At 39.4% G+C, this 14,035-nt stretch overlaps 4 protein-coding genes across 5 annotated transcripts; 1 reads left to right on the forward strand and 3 right to left on the reverse strand.

The window, feature by feature from the left end:
• Positions 1-554: 554 nt before the first annotated feature.
• On the reverse strand, positions 555-2,365 carry LOC18994517 (LRR receptor-like serine/threonine-protein kinase ERL1). Its single transcript, XM_006418172.2, has one exon. It carries the CDS (start codon positions 1,955-1,957, stop codon positions 770-772), a length of 1,188 nt encoding a protein of 395 aa, XP_006418235.1. The 5' UTR covers positions 1,958-2,365; the 3' UTR covers positions 555-769.
• A 2,216-nt stretch (positions 2,366-4,581) lies between these two features.
• LOC18994518 (histidine-containing phosphotransfer protein 5) lies at positions 4,582-6,524 on the reverse strand. 2 transcript variants are annotated; one of them, XM_006418173.2, is made up of 7 exons: positions 6,274-6,524; positions 6,025-6,119; positions 5,608-5,738; positions 5,398-5,469; positions 5,187-5,258; positions 4,955-5,027; positions 4,582-4,833 (listed from the first exon to the last, which is right to left on the reverse strand). In XM_006418173.2, exons 2-7 carry the CDS (start codon positions 6,088-6,090, stop codon positions 4,738-4,740), a joined length of 510 nt encoding a protein of 169 aa, XP_006418236.2. In that variant the 5' UTR covers positions 6,091-6,119; positions 6,274-6,524; the 3' UTR covers positions 4,582-4,737. The 2 variants fall into 2 exon arrangements, with proteins under 2 accessions (XP_006418236.2, XP_024008450.1); XM_024152682.1 differs by having other exon boundaries at positions 6,224-6,469.
• Positions 6,525-6,994: 470 nt separating this feature from the next.
• On the forward strand, positions 6,995-8,392 carry LOC18994520 (omega-hydroxypalmitate O-feruloyl transferase). Its single transcript, XM_006418175.1, has one exon. It carries the CDS (start codon positions 6,995-6,997, stop codon positions 8,390-8,392), a length of 1,398 nt encoding a protein of 465 aa, XP_006418238.1.
• A 108-nt stretch (positions 8,393-8,500) lies between these two features.
• On the reverse strand, positions 8,501-13,908 carry LOC18994521 (autophagy-related protein 18g). Its single transcript, XM_006418176.2, has 9 exons — positions 13,310-13,908; positions 12,346-12,807; positions 11,675-12,112; positions 11,182-11,427; positions 10,264-11,097; positions 10,024-10,181; positions 9,725-9,852; positions 9,104-9,601; positions 8,501-9,007 (listed from the first exon to the last, which is right to left on the reverse strand). The coding sequence occupies exons 1-8, from the start codon at positions 13,481-13,483 to the stop codon at positions 9,153-9,155; spliced, it is 2,889 nt and encodes a 962-aa protein (XP_006418239.1). The 5' UTR covers positions 13,484-13,908; the 3' UTR covers positions 8,501-9,007; positions 9,104-9,152.
• Positions 13,909-14,035: the final 127 nt, after the last annotated feature.

A 14,035-nucleotide genomic window follows, 5' to 3' on the forward strand; every position in this document is an offset into this window, starting at 1 on the left:
GTATTAAGGAACCTCGTCCCCATCAAAGTCTTCAAGAAGCTACAACCCCAAAACCATCACATTCATCTTCCCTTTCCGTGCTTGCTTTTCCATTTGGCGTTTTCCCATATTATTAAATTTTAAAATATCTTTTATACTTAATACTATTTATGAGCTTGAAACTTGGAAGCATAGAAATGTTCAAAAAGAAATAAAAAACTTAAAATTGTCATGATTGATTCATGTTTGTAAAAATGTATTACTTATTTATAAATTTGATACTCATTTATCTTCATATGATAGTATATATTTATTTCATTTGAACCGAAATATCATTTTTGCGGGGATAGTATGAAATTATATAATTGAAAGCCATTATTTTCTTTTTAAAAAAACTACATTGGCCAATCGCGTAGAGCCATGGATTTACCATGGTAACAATCTGTTACAAAATTCTCATTTTCTGATGTCGACAATTTCATTTTAGAAAGATCTTCGACACTGTTGTTCCAAGAAAACTGAAGCATCATTTTCAATTTTAATTACGCAAAAAATAGATGGATTTGTGAGGCATACTTCATTCTCACATAAATATACTCCTTATTCCAAAGACATTTCTACACACTAAAGTCACCAACGAATAAACGAATCCTTTTTTCTTTCTCTTTTTTCATTTCAACACACTGAGACACTGTGCCCCTCAAAAATGAAAAAACTATAGCAAAATGAAAAAAAAAAAACATATAATAATTTACCATCGAAAGATCCATAAGAAAGCGTAATTACGAAATTACCCTCGCCACTCGGTGCATTGTGTAGTGGGCCTAGTCTTCTGTGGGCCGGCCTTAAGCGGACACGGCGTCTGTAACGGCGGTACCATGCAGTTATACTGCAGACACAGCGAGCTGCTCACCGGGATTTCCGCCGCCGGGCTAATCTGTATTCCCGTCAAGAAGTTATGCTGCAGATACAGCGTTTGCATGCTCGCCGATAACAATCGCTCCACGAAGCTCGCCGGGACTTCGCCGGTGAATCGATTGCTGTTCAGGTAGAGATTCTCTACGCTTGAGAGAAGCGGAGATATCCCGCCGGAGAATCGATTGTAGCTGAGATCGACGGTTGGGATCGTCACTTGATTCGCCGGCTGAATCGGTCCGTAGAAGAAATTGCGCTGTAACTGTAGGTTAGTGATCGGGAAGGCGAAGATTCGACCAGGGATTCTACCGGTTAACCGGTTTAAGCTGAGATCGAGGTAGTTAAGCTGGTTTAACCGGAGTAAAACTCGGTCCACCGGTCCGGTTAACTGGTTCCAGGCGAGTGATAGGTATTGCAGCGAGGGAGGGAGAGACGCCGGAGAGATTGAGCCGGTGAGGCTGTTGCGTTTGAGATCGATTCTGATTAGGCTCTGTGAGAGAAACGGAGGGATTGATCCGGTCAAGTGATTGTGGCAGAGAATCAGATTAGAGAGCTCAGGTAAGGATCCGATTGACGGCGAAATGGTTCCGGTTAGCTGATTGTAGCTCAAATCGAGGGTTCTGAGACCGCGAACCTCGCCGAGACTCGCTGGAATCTCTCCGGAGATGAAATTCCGGCTGATTGCGAGAAATCGAAGGTTTTTTAACTGCGAGACTGTTGCCGGTAAAGCACCCATGATTCGGCCGGGGACAATGGAGAGCTCCGTGAGAGCAGAGAGTTTGCCTATAGCCGGACTGATCCGACCCGACAAACCGGGTGACCCGGCTCTGGGATCGCCGAGATTGAGAGAAATGACCTTATCGCCGTCGCAGTAGACGCCGGCGAAGCCACAAGGATCAGAGGTGAAATCCCAGGACTGGAAGAAATTGGAACCGGGCAAGTCATCGAGAGATTTGCGAATCGCTTGCAGAGCCAAGAAATCAACAGGGTCGAGAATCGCATCCGCTAAGAATCCGAATCGAAGCAGAAACATCAAACACCAAACCAACTGTGTAAATCTCATCTTCGTCTTCTTCTTCTTCTTCTTCAAACTTAGCCGTTCAGGTTGAAGAAACAGAGACTATATATATACAGAAGGGAAGTACAGAGACAAGCTGTAAAGTAGAGAGAAATGGGTTTATTTTCTGATTTCTCGTGAGAGGAAAGCCAGGTTGTGTGATGGAAATGGTGGAGGTGTTCTCGCTGGAGCTTCCGTGAGAGCTTTAATGGCGGATTATCAAACGATTAAAAAAGAATGAAAAAAAAGGTTTTTCGAGAGAAGAGAAAGAGTAATTAAAATGGCTTGAGAAGGAAGCCAAAACAAGAGATGAATATTCTTCTTCTTCTTCTTCTTCTTCCTCTTTACTCGTTTTGATTTTCTGCTTTTCTTTCTTTGGTGGCTTGTGATGGACGACGGTATGAAAATTTAATAAAATCGGACAAAAAATAAAAATAAGAATGCTAAATTAAGAAAGGTTATACATTTGGGTTGTGTCAGTGAAAACATGAAAAAAGGGGTCTCATTTTTTTTTATCTGTGTTTTTTATGGGGAACAGGTAATTGGTAAAACGGCTGTCCGAGCCTTAGGTTCGGATAAACAGATCAGCAGGTTCGGTGATAGCTCATAGAGGTTCGTCACGTGACTTGTGTGTGCGTCCTTTTTTTACAGTTTCGATTGACAGCTTGGACGAGCGAGAATTCCGTGACACGTCAGCTTTGTGGTTCGATCATAACTTTATTGTATGTACTACCACAATTTTATAAGACAAAATCAGCGTCACAATTTAATTTTGATAAAGTAATAATATTTAACAAGAAAAAAAAAGTAATACTTCTATAAGAAATATGGTTAATGGTCAATGTTACAGATGAAAGCTTAGTCAAAAAAGCATATTGAATCCTCAATATTATATGTGTCCTATTCTAACTAAGCTCAACTGTACTATCTACTTCTAACGAATGCTGCGACCAAAAGTCTAATCATATTCATAGCACTAATTATCTTTAACATAGCAAAGATCATACATAATAATAATACCTACAAGGCTACAATTGATAGTAAAGATGATACTTCGGAAAACAGTTTCGTGTCAATAAATCGAGTAGTCCGAAACATTTATTGTTACATTCCTGGAACCAGTCTCCGGATAATCTTAAGTTTTATTTGGGTAATCTCAAGTTAAGGTCCAAGTCATTTAGAAAAATGTTTGTCCATTGTTTTTACTCATCACCTATCAAAATAAATTTGGGAAATATATAAGTAAAAGCTATGGGACATTTCATTTTAGGTCGTGAGCGAAAAAGAAAGAATAAAAGAAGAGAGAATTGTAAAGTTGTACCAACTGTATAATTTTGACAAAGGTAGCTGGCAAATGGTCCTTCCATTCCGTGGGCTTAAAGAAAGATAAATTGGTAAAAGTTGGAAGACAAGGCATCGAAGATTTTTTTTTTTGTTTTTAATGGTTTTTTAAAAGTACATATGGTAAAAAGGTGAAAACAGAGACATGTTATATATTTCTCTATTTATTACTTACTCATCAATAAACTTGTTGTTTGTATGTAAAATGAGAAAATGTGTGAATCGACGCAAAAAAAAAATGGAAGAGGAGCTTGGACCACAAGTCTTAACAACACACATGCATGAGATAGTCAACATTTATAACACTTGCCCAATTCTAACATTTGTTTCACCACATTACGAAAGCTTCAAAATAGCTCGATACCTGTACAAACATTTGACTTTTGGGTAATTTCTATTTTCATCTCTAGTTTTGATGGTATACATATACATGTATAGATGTAAACCACACATTCCTGAAAACAATTAAATCATAGTCGTAAAAATGATAATACATTTTTAAATAATGGTTTCGTAAGGCTAGTCATTCATATATACCAACCATGCATAAGATTAAAAAGAAACATTAAACTAAAAATGATTTATTGCTCATTCTAAGAGACTAGGGTAGTGGACCAAATTAGGTTTATGAAAAGAAATTTGGTTTTGCAAGAAAGCCAAAGCAGTAAGTTCCAATCACAATGACCAAAAGAAAGAAGTCTATAGCCCAAATAGAATAATATGGTCCCACCACGAGACAATTAACACACTCGTTTTGGGACTCTGTGTTTGTTTGGTTTGCGGTCGAATCCTCTCACCAAAGAAGGTAAGACCACTAGTAAGTAGTAACCGAAATTAGATTTGATATGACTTTTGAATCGGTTTAGTTTTCTTCAGATCCTAGTAGAATAGTGTAAATGATGAATGAGAAACCTTTGTTAGGAGAAATAATAATCTGAAAATGATGAAGAGGGATGAGAATGCTGATAAGATAAAATGATGGCAAGATGGAGAGAACTTTGTTATTGTTACACGCCTCCATGCCTTCAATTTATGTTCATATATAAGTCTCTTTCACTTCACATACTTAAAAAAAAAATAAGAAAAAAAATCTTCATCAAGTGATCACTATAAACACATGGCTTCACATTTTGATTCCAGTTACATAATGATCTATATTTTCCTTTTATTTCATTCCTAGCTCGAGGTTAGGACAACATATTTAATACAAACCTAACAGAACATGACCAATCTATTGTCACAATCATATCCTATAAGCCCTATACCAATAACTAATAATGTGCATAAAACAAACGGTGTAAGATTCATTATTCAAACAAATCATTGTTGATTAATCCACACATAACCACATCTCCTAATACCCTTTTGCCTTACGTCTTAAACCCAAATCATGAACCCACTAGAGTCAATAAATCCCACAGAGGAGTGTCAGTGTCACCGTGTGTTTAGCCTTGAACATTTGCAAAATTAAGAAGAGTGTCGGTCTCATTTATATCCACCTGAGGAATTGTACCTCCAGCTTGGAGGATCTGTTGCTCTAGCTGCAACGGCATTACGTGAAAGAAACAGAGCTATGAGATGTAACAAATGGAGCAGTGAAACATTGCTTTTAAAATGATTCAAGAGCAGAGCAAGTAGGTTTCGGCAAAGCTCAAAACTTACATTAAAGAGATCCTGAAGTTTGGTCTTTAACATCTTATATTCATAATCCACCTGCTGCAAACACCTTAAACACCTGTACCAGATAACAGTATCATAATTTTTGTGTGAATTAGTGGAATAGTTCCTCAGGTACTTTATGTCAGAAATAAACAGATCCAATCACTATTTTGCACAAACAAGCTAAATGATAAACCAGAGCAAAAGTGACTACTTAATATTGAAAAGCACTCACCCTTCACGATTCTGGACGTCGCAACATTCCTTGAAAGATATACACACATTTTTTACCCTCCTTGCACCAACACTGTGTACAAAGCAGAGAATGAGCCATTAAATCAACGTACTCTATCTAATAATGATGCAGAAAGGTGAGGCGCGTCCTCGAGAAAACATGAGTATGGATCAGACGAATAAAAAGGAAATCCAAAACATTCTGTTTATACCTTGAGCTACTTCCCTTCAGTTGGTGCACCCCTGAATCTACCTGTTTGAAATCCACATTCTCTGGCCGCTCCCTAATGTGATAATAAACTCATAAAATGAAACCCATTCATCTAAGGAAAACACCTCAAAAAATGAAGGAGGATTAGAGACAAAGCCCCAAGAAACGTATACTAATAGGGAGAAGACTAAAAGAGTAGGAGAGAACTTACAGGGATGTAGACATGTTATTGATAAGCTTTGCACAGTCGTCAAAGAATAGAGAGACAACCTCAGCTACAAAATCAGGGGTGCCTTCATCTTGCAACTTTCTCAACTCAGAGAACTGATTATCCAGAAATCCCTTCAAAAACATACTATCATCTTAAAAACCTGAAACTTCGAATGTACCTTAAGCTTATCTAACCCTGAAAACTATCTCATAACCCAAGCCTAAACTCAAAGGCAAACTAATTAATCACACAAAATGATCACATCCAAAGGTTTCACACTCGGGATTCTACCCCCCAATGAAGACAATTAATCTAGGGACAAATAAAAATCAAGAAACACAAACAAACGAGTCGAATGAATTCAACAAATCCATAGCCAATGTATTCCATAGAAATGGTTTGGTCAGCAGCACCAACCTGTTGATAGAGAGAAACGATGTAGTCTTGAAATTGTCTCTGCAACTGAGCAACGACGGTGTTCATGGCTTGAGTTTTACCAAATGCGGAGAGAGCTGTTTACAGAGCGAAAGATACCATCATCAAACAATTCACATTTTACATATCACTAGGAAAGCCAGAAACAACAATGGAGAAGATGATTTGTATTTCTGTCGACCTAAATCGGAGATTCTGAGCTTTAAACAGATCAACACTACGCGAAAGTACCCAAAAAAAGAAGTAGACACCAGCTTCGGATTGAATAAGGAGATTCGAAGCTCCGAACGATAACCAAACCGCACAAGAAACGAAATCGGAGTGAAATTCGTCGAAGAAGATAGCTTCAGCGAGCGAGAGATCGATGGAAGGGCGAATCTGATCGGAGCGTCAAATAAATTTCTCGTTCCGTTGACTGATTTTGACTTAAAGTATCTTCGCGAGAGATTAAGGATGGAAACAATAATAATTATGGTAAATATGTAACTAATTAACAGCTTTTAACCCAAATAAAACGTAGCGTTTTTTTTGTGTGTGGCAAATTGACGATTAAAACTTAAAAGGAGATTTGGGATAAAAAGAGTTATCTAGAATCAAAAGAGTTAGCAGAATTAGCGGGATACGTCCAACAAAATTAGCAGAAAGCTACAACTATTTTTGTAAAACCGAAATTTTCAGTTTTTAAACTGAAATATGTATATAAAAAATTTTTATATATAAATATACAATATTTTAAAAAAAAATCATGCACAGCTTGTTTCTTCATCTCATGCTTGTTGGATGATACAACAAATAAATAACCAATTTATATGCAAGAACAACACCTGCAACCTATCTCTCACCTAAACCAAACCGGTTTAACTAATTGAAAACTCTCTACAAATTCTCGCCTTCTTCCTCATGGGCGTATGTATTAGTGTAAAATAAAGACAATTGCATTGAATTTTTCAAAATGGATTCTTGCATCCAAGAACTTCATTTCTCTCACCTCCATATCCCGGTAACCATCAACAACAAGTTTCTTGTACATCCATCAAGTCCAACACCTGCAAATCATTCTCCCCACCACAGTCTCTATCTTTCAAACCTTGATGATATCATCGGAGCGCGTGTCTTCACCCCATCTGTTTATTTCTATCGATCAACCACTGATCCATCTAATAACCGAGATTCTTTGGTACTTAAACGGCTTCAAGATGCTCTTGGTCAGGTCTTAGTTCCGTATTATCCACTCTCCGGTAGGTTAAGGGAAGTGGAAAATGGGAAATTAGAAGTTTTCTTTGGAGAAGAGCAAGGTGCTTTAATGGTGTCGGCGAATTCTTCAATGGCTTTAGCTGATCTCGGAGATCTTACAGTGCCAAACCCAGCTTGGTTACCACTAATATTTCAACACCCAGGAGAAGAAGCGTACAAAATCCTTGAAATGCCGTTGCTTATAGCTCAAGTAACGTTTTTCACCTGTGGTGGATTTAGCCTTGGGATCAGACTCTGCCATTGCATCTGCGATGGTTTTGGAGCTATGCAGTTTCTTGGCTCATGGGCTGCTACCGCAAAGATCGGGAAATTGATTGCAGATCCTGAGCCGGTTTGGGATAGAGAAGCTTTCAGACCAAGAAACCCTCCCATGGTGAAATACCCACATCATGAGTATCTTCCAATGGAAGAAAGATCGAATTTGACAAACTCTTTGTGGGAAACGAAGCCGTTACAGAAATGTTACAGGATAAGCAAAGAGTTTCAGTGTCAGGTTAAAAGCATTGCTCAAGGACAAGACTCAAGCTTAGTTTGCAGCTCGTTTGATGCGATGGCTGCACATATATGGAGATCATGGGTCAAAGCACTTGATGTGAAGCCAATAGAATACGATCTCAGGCTCACGTTTCCAGTCAATCTAAGAACAAAACTTGAAACTCTAAAGTTGAGAAAAGGGTTTTACGGAAATGTGGTGTCTTTAGCTTGCGCAATGAGTACTGTTGACAGTCTTATGAACGATTCTTTTGCCAAGACAACACGTTTGGTTCAAGAGGCAAGAGTTAGGGTTACAGAGGATTACTTGCGGTCCATGGTAGATTACGTGGAGGTGAAACGGCCAAAGAGGTTAGAGTTTGAAGGGAAGCTAATGATAACGCAATGGACCCGGTTTGAAATGTATGAGACTGCAGATTTTGGATGGGGTAAACCGGTTTATGCAGGACCAATTGACTTGAGGCCTACGCCACAGGTTTGTGTGTTGTTGCCTCAAGGAGGAGTTGACTACGGTGGTGGCCAAAGCATGCTGGTTTGCCTTTGCTTGCCTCCGTCTGCTGTTCATAAATTCACTCGGCTTCTAACTTTGAATGATTGTACATAAATAAGTCAACGAAGCGACCCAAAAGTCATAATGAAAACATCATTCAGATATTTATCACATGATTTAGTAAAATATTACCACTCTCTTGATTAAATTTGAGCAACTCTGTGCACCAATAGCTGTTGATTTTTATTCCAACGACTGTGAAATGATAAACTCGAAAACATATCCTCACGCAAACATAAGTCACAGAACTAGTCACCACAGAACGAATTTGAATTCATCAGAATCGCTTACAATAGCACGAGAAACCAACCCAAAAAAAAAAAAGAAAAGAAAAAGAAACATTGGTGATGAAGTTTAAGGCGAAACTGTTGATCTCCACATGGATCCTTCCATCTGTACAACGATTAGGGCTCACAAGAAGGATTAAAAAACAACATGAAACCCTAAATCTTCCATTTTTTTTTTCCACTTAAGGTTTCAACCACGGCCCAACTCCCATCTATAAAAATGTACATATTTTTGACGCAGCTATATCTTAGATAAAAGAAGAAACAGGAGGCAGAAATTATTACCCACCAACTAGGAGCAAATCATTTCACATATTCCAAATCCATGTCTTTATATATTTACAAGCTCCAGAAGCCTTCAGGACTTGGGACAACTATTTACCTGTTCAAACACAAGATTAAGAAGATGGCAAAGAGGTTAGCTTCTCCAACTCCTTGCTTAGAAAATAAACATCATAAAGGTGTGACGAGTATTCACCGTAGAGATTATACAGAGACCCGAGGCTTTGGGTGTGGTTCCGAGAGATTTAATCGCCTACAAAGGAATCCATACCACATACCATCTCGTCTCCTTGTCGTTTCTCTGTGTTGTTGTTGACGTTTAGATGATGTCCATTGGTAACTTCATCTAACTTCTTCAGGTGTTCTTCTGGATCTGCTACTGCTTTACAGTGTTCTTCCCGCAAAGCAAAACCTAAGCTCACAGGAGATTTTCCTATCGAGAGCATCTGATCATTGACATTAAAATCGGCGTGAACAGGTGGTGTGGTCAAACCATTTGTGATGTGCTTTCCCATCCTCGTTTCTTCTAGTGTATAGACTTTGGCTGTTACGGGTTTCTCAATCAACCCATTCTTGTTCTTCTTCTCTATATCCTTATAGATCCCATTCGATGTTGGGTAAAGGGTTAAAGAAGTCTTGAATGAGTTATTCAAGTGATCCGAATCATGGAAATTCTCCATCTGTTTTGATGAACCTAGTTCAATAAAACCAAATGGTTACTCGCTCATGACTTGGAAGGTAAATAACGCTATCAACTTATAAGGTGATGAACAAACTCATAATTAATAAATTACTCGAGAACGGAATATTGACTTACTCTCTTCAGAACTTTCAGCAGACTCGACTGATCCTGGCTTAGAATGACAGTTGATAATGTCTTGGCATATCTTCCCATTAGCTTGATAAGATCCCAATGCCGATGTGTGATAACATTTCATGGAAAACCTATGTCAAACGTTCCATAATTCGAAGCATGAGATTACAACAGGGAACAATAAAGAGGAAATTTTGCTAAGAGAATGCATAGGCTGTGTGAATAAGCACATTGAGAATTCTTGTCCACCTATCGAAGAAATGGGTACTACAAGAATACAGTTGTCCAAAATTTGGGATTACCTGTCATCCAATGTTGCTTTGGTGCTGTGAAAATGGTCAAAAACGGGTAGCAGTTTTTTCTGTTTTATTTCAAGTTCATGGGCTGGGACCTTTTCTATCTCGAACTCTCCACCAGTGGAACTATTATCTTTAGGAGAGTCCATCACGTGAAAAGAAATCTAGTACCACATCAAGGAAGTAAAAAATCAAGAGACAAGTACAGCTACAAGCAAGACACTGCAAGTTTTTGACCAAAAATACCTTCGAATTTTGCCACACTGGTAGCATCCCTGAGGTAACCTTTACCTCAAAGTTAGAAAGATAGCGATGGGATCTTTCAGGGGCCTTCTCAGAACAAGTTTTCAAATACCTATCTTCACCAAAATTGCCATTGATGTCAAGGGAAAGACATGCATCCGCATGGATTGGCAAGTTATTTGACACTGTATCCAAATCGTACTGCTTTTCAGTGATACTTTTGGGAAGTCGTTCCTCTGTTTCCAGCCAGTCAGACCTTCTACATACATCCCACCACTGGATAGGCTCAACTTTGACCCTCAAGTCATCCTCCTGAGCTTGAACATGTGATGCTCTTTGCACCCTCAAACCATTTTCAGGTGATCCTGTGAAAACTGATGGCAGAAGTTCATGCTGCACCACATGGCCTGATGGAGTATAGACTAAGATATGCTCCAACGAGTTAGTCCGGGAGTTCTGTTGAAGGTCATGAGTAACCGATTTGTGAAAAACAGCAGCCACGGCACCCGATGGTACAAATACTTTTCCAGTCGCAGCAGTGGCAGCATTGCTTACTGTGTTAAGCCATCCAAAACTGCTATACTTTATTCTGCTTACTACAGAAAGGGCAACAGCTGGTGGAGGTGATAAAGACTGCTGATTATTTGACAAGGATTGAGTAAACCACCATGGGAAAGAAGAAGCCGGCAGTTGGGCAGGATCCTCACCGTCGCAATTTGAAGGTAGAAACCCAGCATCACTGCCTGACGGGTTTAAAACGAAAATATGGCAAGTACCCTTGGATGAAATTATAGCCAGCCACTGACTGTGATGACTAAAGCATATGTCCTGGACAATCTGTTAAAAAGGGCAGAAAATTTCCAATCAAGAAAAGCTCATATAAAAAAGAATGGATATATGTCAACTTGAAGGTATACTAACAGCCGAAGTGATCCCTCTATGTAGCTTGAAGAGATGCATATGAGAAGATTCCCACTCATAACTTATGTCACCAGGTGCACAATGCGAACGAGATGGCATGATCTGAAAGACATTGATATTGTTCCCACACACTGAAGCAGTAACCAATAGGGTTCCACTAGGATCAAAACAAAGTGCTGAGATAGGACTTGTATGAGCCTTGAACTGTGATACTACGGCTCCAGAAACAAGATCTTTGACAGCAACCTGTTGAACGAACATTCAAAATGTATCACAATCTGACACTGAAACAATCCAAAACACTAGCAAGGGAACAAAGCTCGAAGCAAGTGACTATTGATTAAGAACTTTGATTCAGGAGCCCTAGCAAGAAAGCGAGCGGAAACTTGGTGCTTTGAAGGATCTCTGTAATGACTGCTAGAACAACTCTAGTGAAAGAGAATAGAGTGACTTAAGAATAGCTCACGATGTTCAGATCCAGAATAAAACTAACCATTCCAGCATTCTCTGCATCCGTTCCAGTAACCCCACCAGCTTTCCATATTGAATTTGGTGATGCTGGAGAATTGGATCCATCAGGGAGCATTTCTTGGTAGTATTTTGACAATGTTTTGTATCCCATGTCCCCCAAGTTGATAAGTCCAAAGGCTAAATGCTTGCTAGACTCCATCGCATAACGGGCCATCAAGCTACTCGCACCGGTCGATCTACTTGGACTGACACTAGGTGAAGAAAAAAAATTCTGAGGGCCTAGGCGCCCTGATTTCATGGTCATGGAACTCTTGGAAGCATATGCAAGCCACCTTGGACCTACAGCCATTGGACCGTAGCCAACATTAACCCCCGTTGTCCCTTGTCTCACTGGCTGAGGAACAGGATAGGTGAGAACACTGAACTTGTTTTCCAGAGTAAGTGCATCAAAGCAATATATCTGCACAAACCAAATAGAAACCATCAGCGTAAGACATAAGGGCAAAAGATAAATCTGTTATAGTCTAGTATACTCTGGCCTGTAGATAATACGTTCAATGAAAGCAAGGGTTGTTTCGTCTCAAGGCCAAATACCAAACTCTTACCACGCCCATAAAATAAGACAAAACACTATTGGAATTGAAGAATTTGTATCACAAGAATCTGAATATCTTAAAGCACACTGATACTCACTTGTGTTGCAAGGCCAACAGCTACTACTCTGGAGCTGCATCTAATCATGCAAATAGAAGACCGAAATCTCAGGACATATACATAACTGTGAGACCTAAGAGAGTAAAAGCGAACAGTGGTGGGATAACTGGTGGCATCCCCAGAAGATTCTGCTTTACCATCCCTCGCTAATGAACCATTATGGGAAAAACTGTGACCCGAACCCGTGCCAGTAGTTTCATCCCCAGCAACAACCAGCAAAAGCGGATGTGAGTTCCCAAAACCCTCATGATCACCAGATCTCGCTGGCAATGGCTGCATCTGTAAGAATGAAACTGGGCCACCACGTTTAGAGACCAGTTCATTAAAATTAGAGGCATCCTCAACATCAAAGACTTGAAAGCCATTCTGATAACCAAGTAAGAGAACATGTCTGATGACATGTTGACCCAGTTCAAGAATGCCAAAGCCAGCCCATGTCACCTGCTCACGAAAACAAACTTCAGATATACAAAATTTTTGACGCAAACAACGGAAGAAAGTGCCTAAAAAACCACTAAAAGCACAATGACGAACCTAGGCTCATTATTCTAAGAACCCCAAACTACAATCACTCTTAGATTTTATGAAAGTACCAAAGACATTGACCATGAAGCCAACATTTATATGGCAATAAAATACATGTATCTACTTATATAATCAGCAATTGAAAATATTGCAAGCCCCATTTCACCGCGCTTCAACAGGGAAAAGGAACTAGAAAAGAGGCACTTGCAAATTTTGTGAATATGCCTTTGAAGACAGAGCAGTAAAAGCTAGGATATGCGACGAAATAACCCACCAACCACCACCTTCACTAATGGTTCCAAACAGGAAAGAACGCCAAATAGGTACTAGCTTTTAAACAATATAACAAAATAGCAAAAACCTGCGCACAACAAGAGCAAGCATCGAATAATAACCAAAAAAATCAAAATCAAGGGACCTGATCTTTATCATCTTCTGCAGCGGATATTGAAGCGGCGACGGATGCTCCGGCGGAACGAACCGACGACGCAACGTTGGTGGCGTTGGCCGAAACAGTTTTAAGGCAAGACGATATAATCTTAAAGGAATTCGGTAACAAGCCACTATTCTTCCCTTTCCCTTTCTTCATCATCTTCTAAACAACAACCTAAGAGAGAATAACCACGAGGAGCAGCAAACTCAAAACCAAGCAACACCAAAGAAAAAGTAGAAAAAACCGAACATCGCTTCCTTTGTTTTCTCGATCATCCACCGCCACCGTCATCACCGTCTGCCTCACCGGCAACCAAAACCTCCGAATCAACCACGGAGCATCTCCGCCGATAACCACCGACGAACAGAAATAACATCCGACGATTGAATCCGATCGATCTCTCTATCGATGAAAAAGCTCTTGTGTAGTGTTTGACTTCAATCGGAAGCTAATAGTATGAACAGAAACAGTTCTCTCTCTCTCTCTCTCTCTCCCTCTCCAAAAATTTGTCTTCTCGTCTACTTCTCTATTACCCGTTCGCCTTTTTTTCGTTTTCTCGACCGAGATAGCGATTTTCACCAGGACATTTTTTCCGCCATTTTTTTTACAGACTTTGCGTTTTTATTTAATTTAAATATATATGGATAATCATGGGTCTCTTTATTCAATTATTCTTACATATACGGCCCGGCTTCCAATTTTTTTTTGTTT

This window comes from Eutrema salsugineum, unplaced genomic scaffold (genome assembly GCF_000478725.1).
Source record: "Eutrema salsugineum unplaced genomic scaffold, Eutsalg1_0 scaffold_5, whole genome shotgun sequence".
NCBI classification, from domain to species: domain Eukaryota; kingdom Viridiplantae; phylum Streptophyta; class Magnoliopsida; order Brassicales; family Brassicaceae; genus Eutrema; species Eutrema salsugineum.

What these genes read in the sequence shown, in the direction of transcription:
- LOC18994520 (XM_006418175.1), top strand. Translation starts at nt 6,995, where the DNA reads ATGGATTCTTGCATCCAAGAACTTCATTTCTCTCACCTCCATATCCCG.
- LOC18994518 (XM_006418173.2), bottom strand. Translation starts at nt 6,090, where the DNA reads ATGAACACCGTCGTTGCTCAGTTGCAGAGACAATTTCAAGACTACATC. An exon ending in TCGTTTCTCTCTATCAACAG is followed by an intron (nt 5,739 to 6,024) that starts GTTGGTGCTGCT and finishes ATGTTTTTGAAG; the next exon opens with GGATTTCTGGATAATCAGTT. An exon ending in CTGAAGGGAAGTAGCTCAAG is followed by an intron (nt 5,259 to 5,397) that starts GTATAAACAGAA and finishes CTTTGTACACAG; the next exon opens with TGTTGGTGCAAGGAGGGTAA.
- LOC18994517 (XM_006418172.2), bottom strand. Translation starts at nt 1,957, where the DNA reads ATGAGATTTACACAGTTGGTTTGGTGTTTGATGTTTCTGCTTCGATTC.
- LOC18994521 (XM_006418176.2), bottom strand. Translation starts at nt 13,483, where the DNA reads ATGATGAAGAAAGGGAAAGGGAAGAATAGTGGCTTGTTACCGAATTCC. An exon ending in CAGAAGATGATAAAGATCAG is followed by an intron (nt 12,808 to 13,309) that starts GTCCCTTGATTT and finishes TTTCGTGAGCAG; the next exon opens with GTGACATGGGCTGGCTTTGG. An exon ending in ATAGAGGGATCACTTCGGCT is followed by an intron (nt 11,098 to 11,181) that starts GTTAGTATACCT and finishes CCTTTTTAACAG; the next exon opens with ATTGTCCAGGACATATGCTT.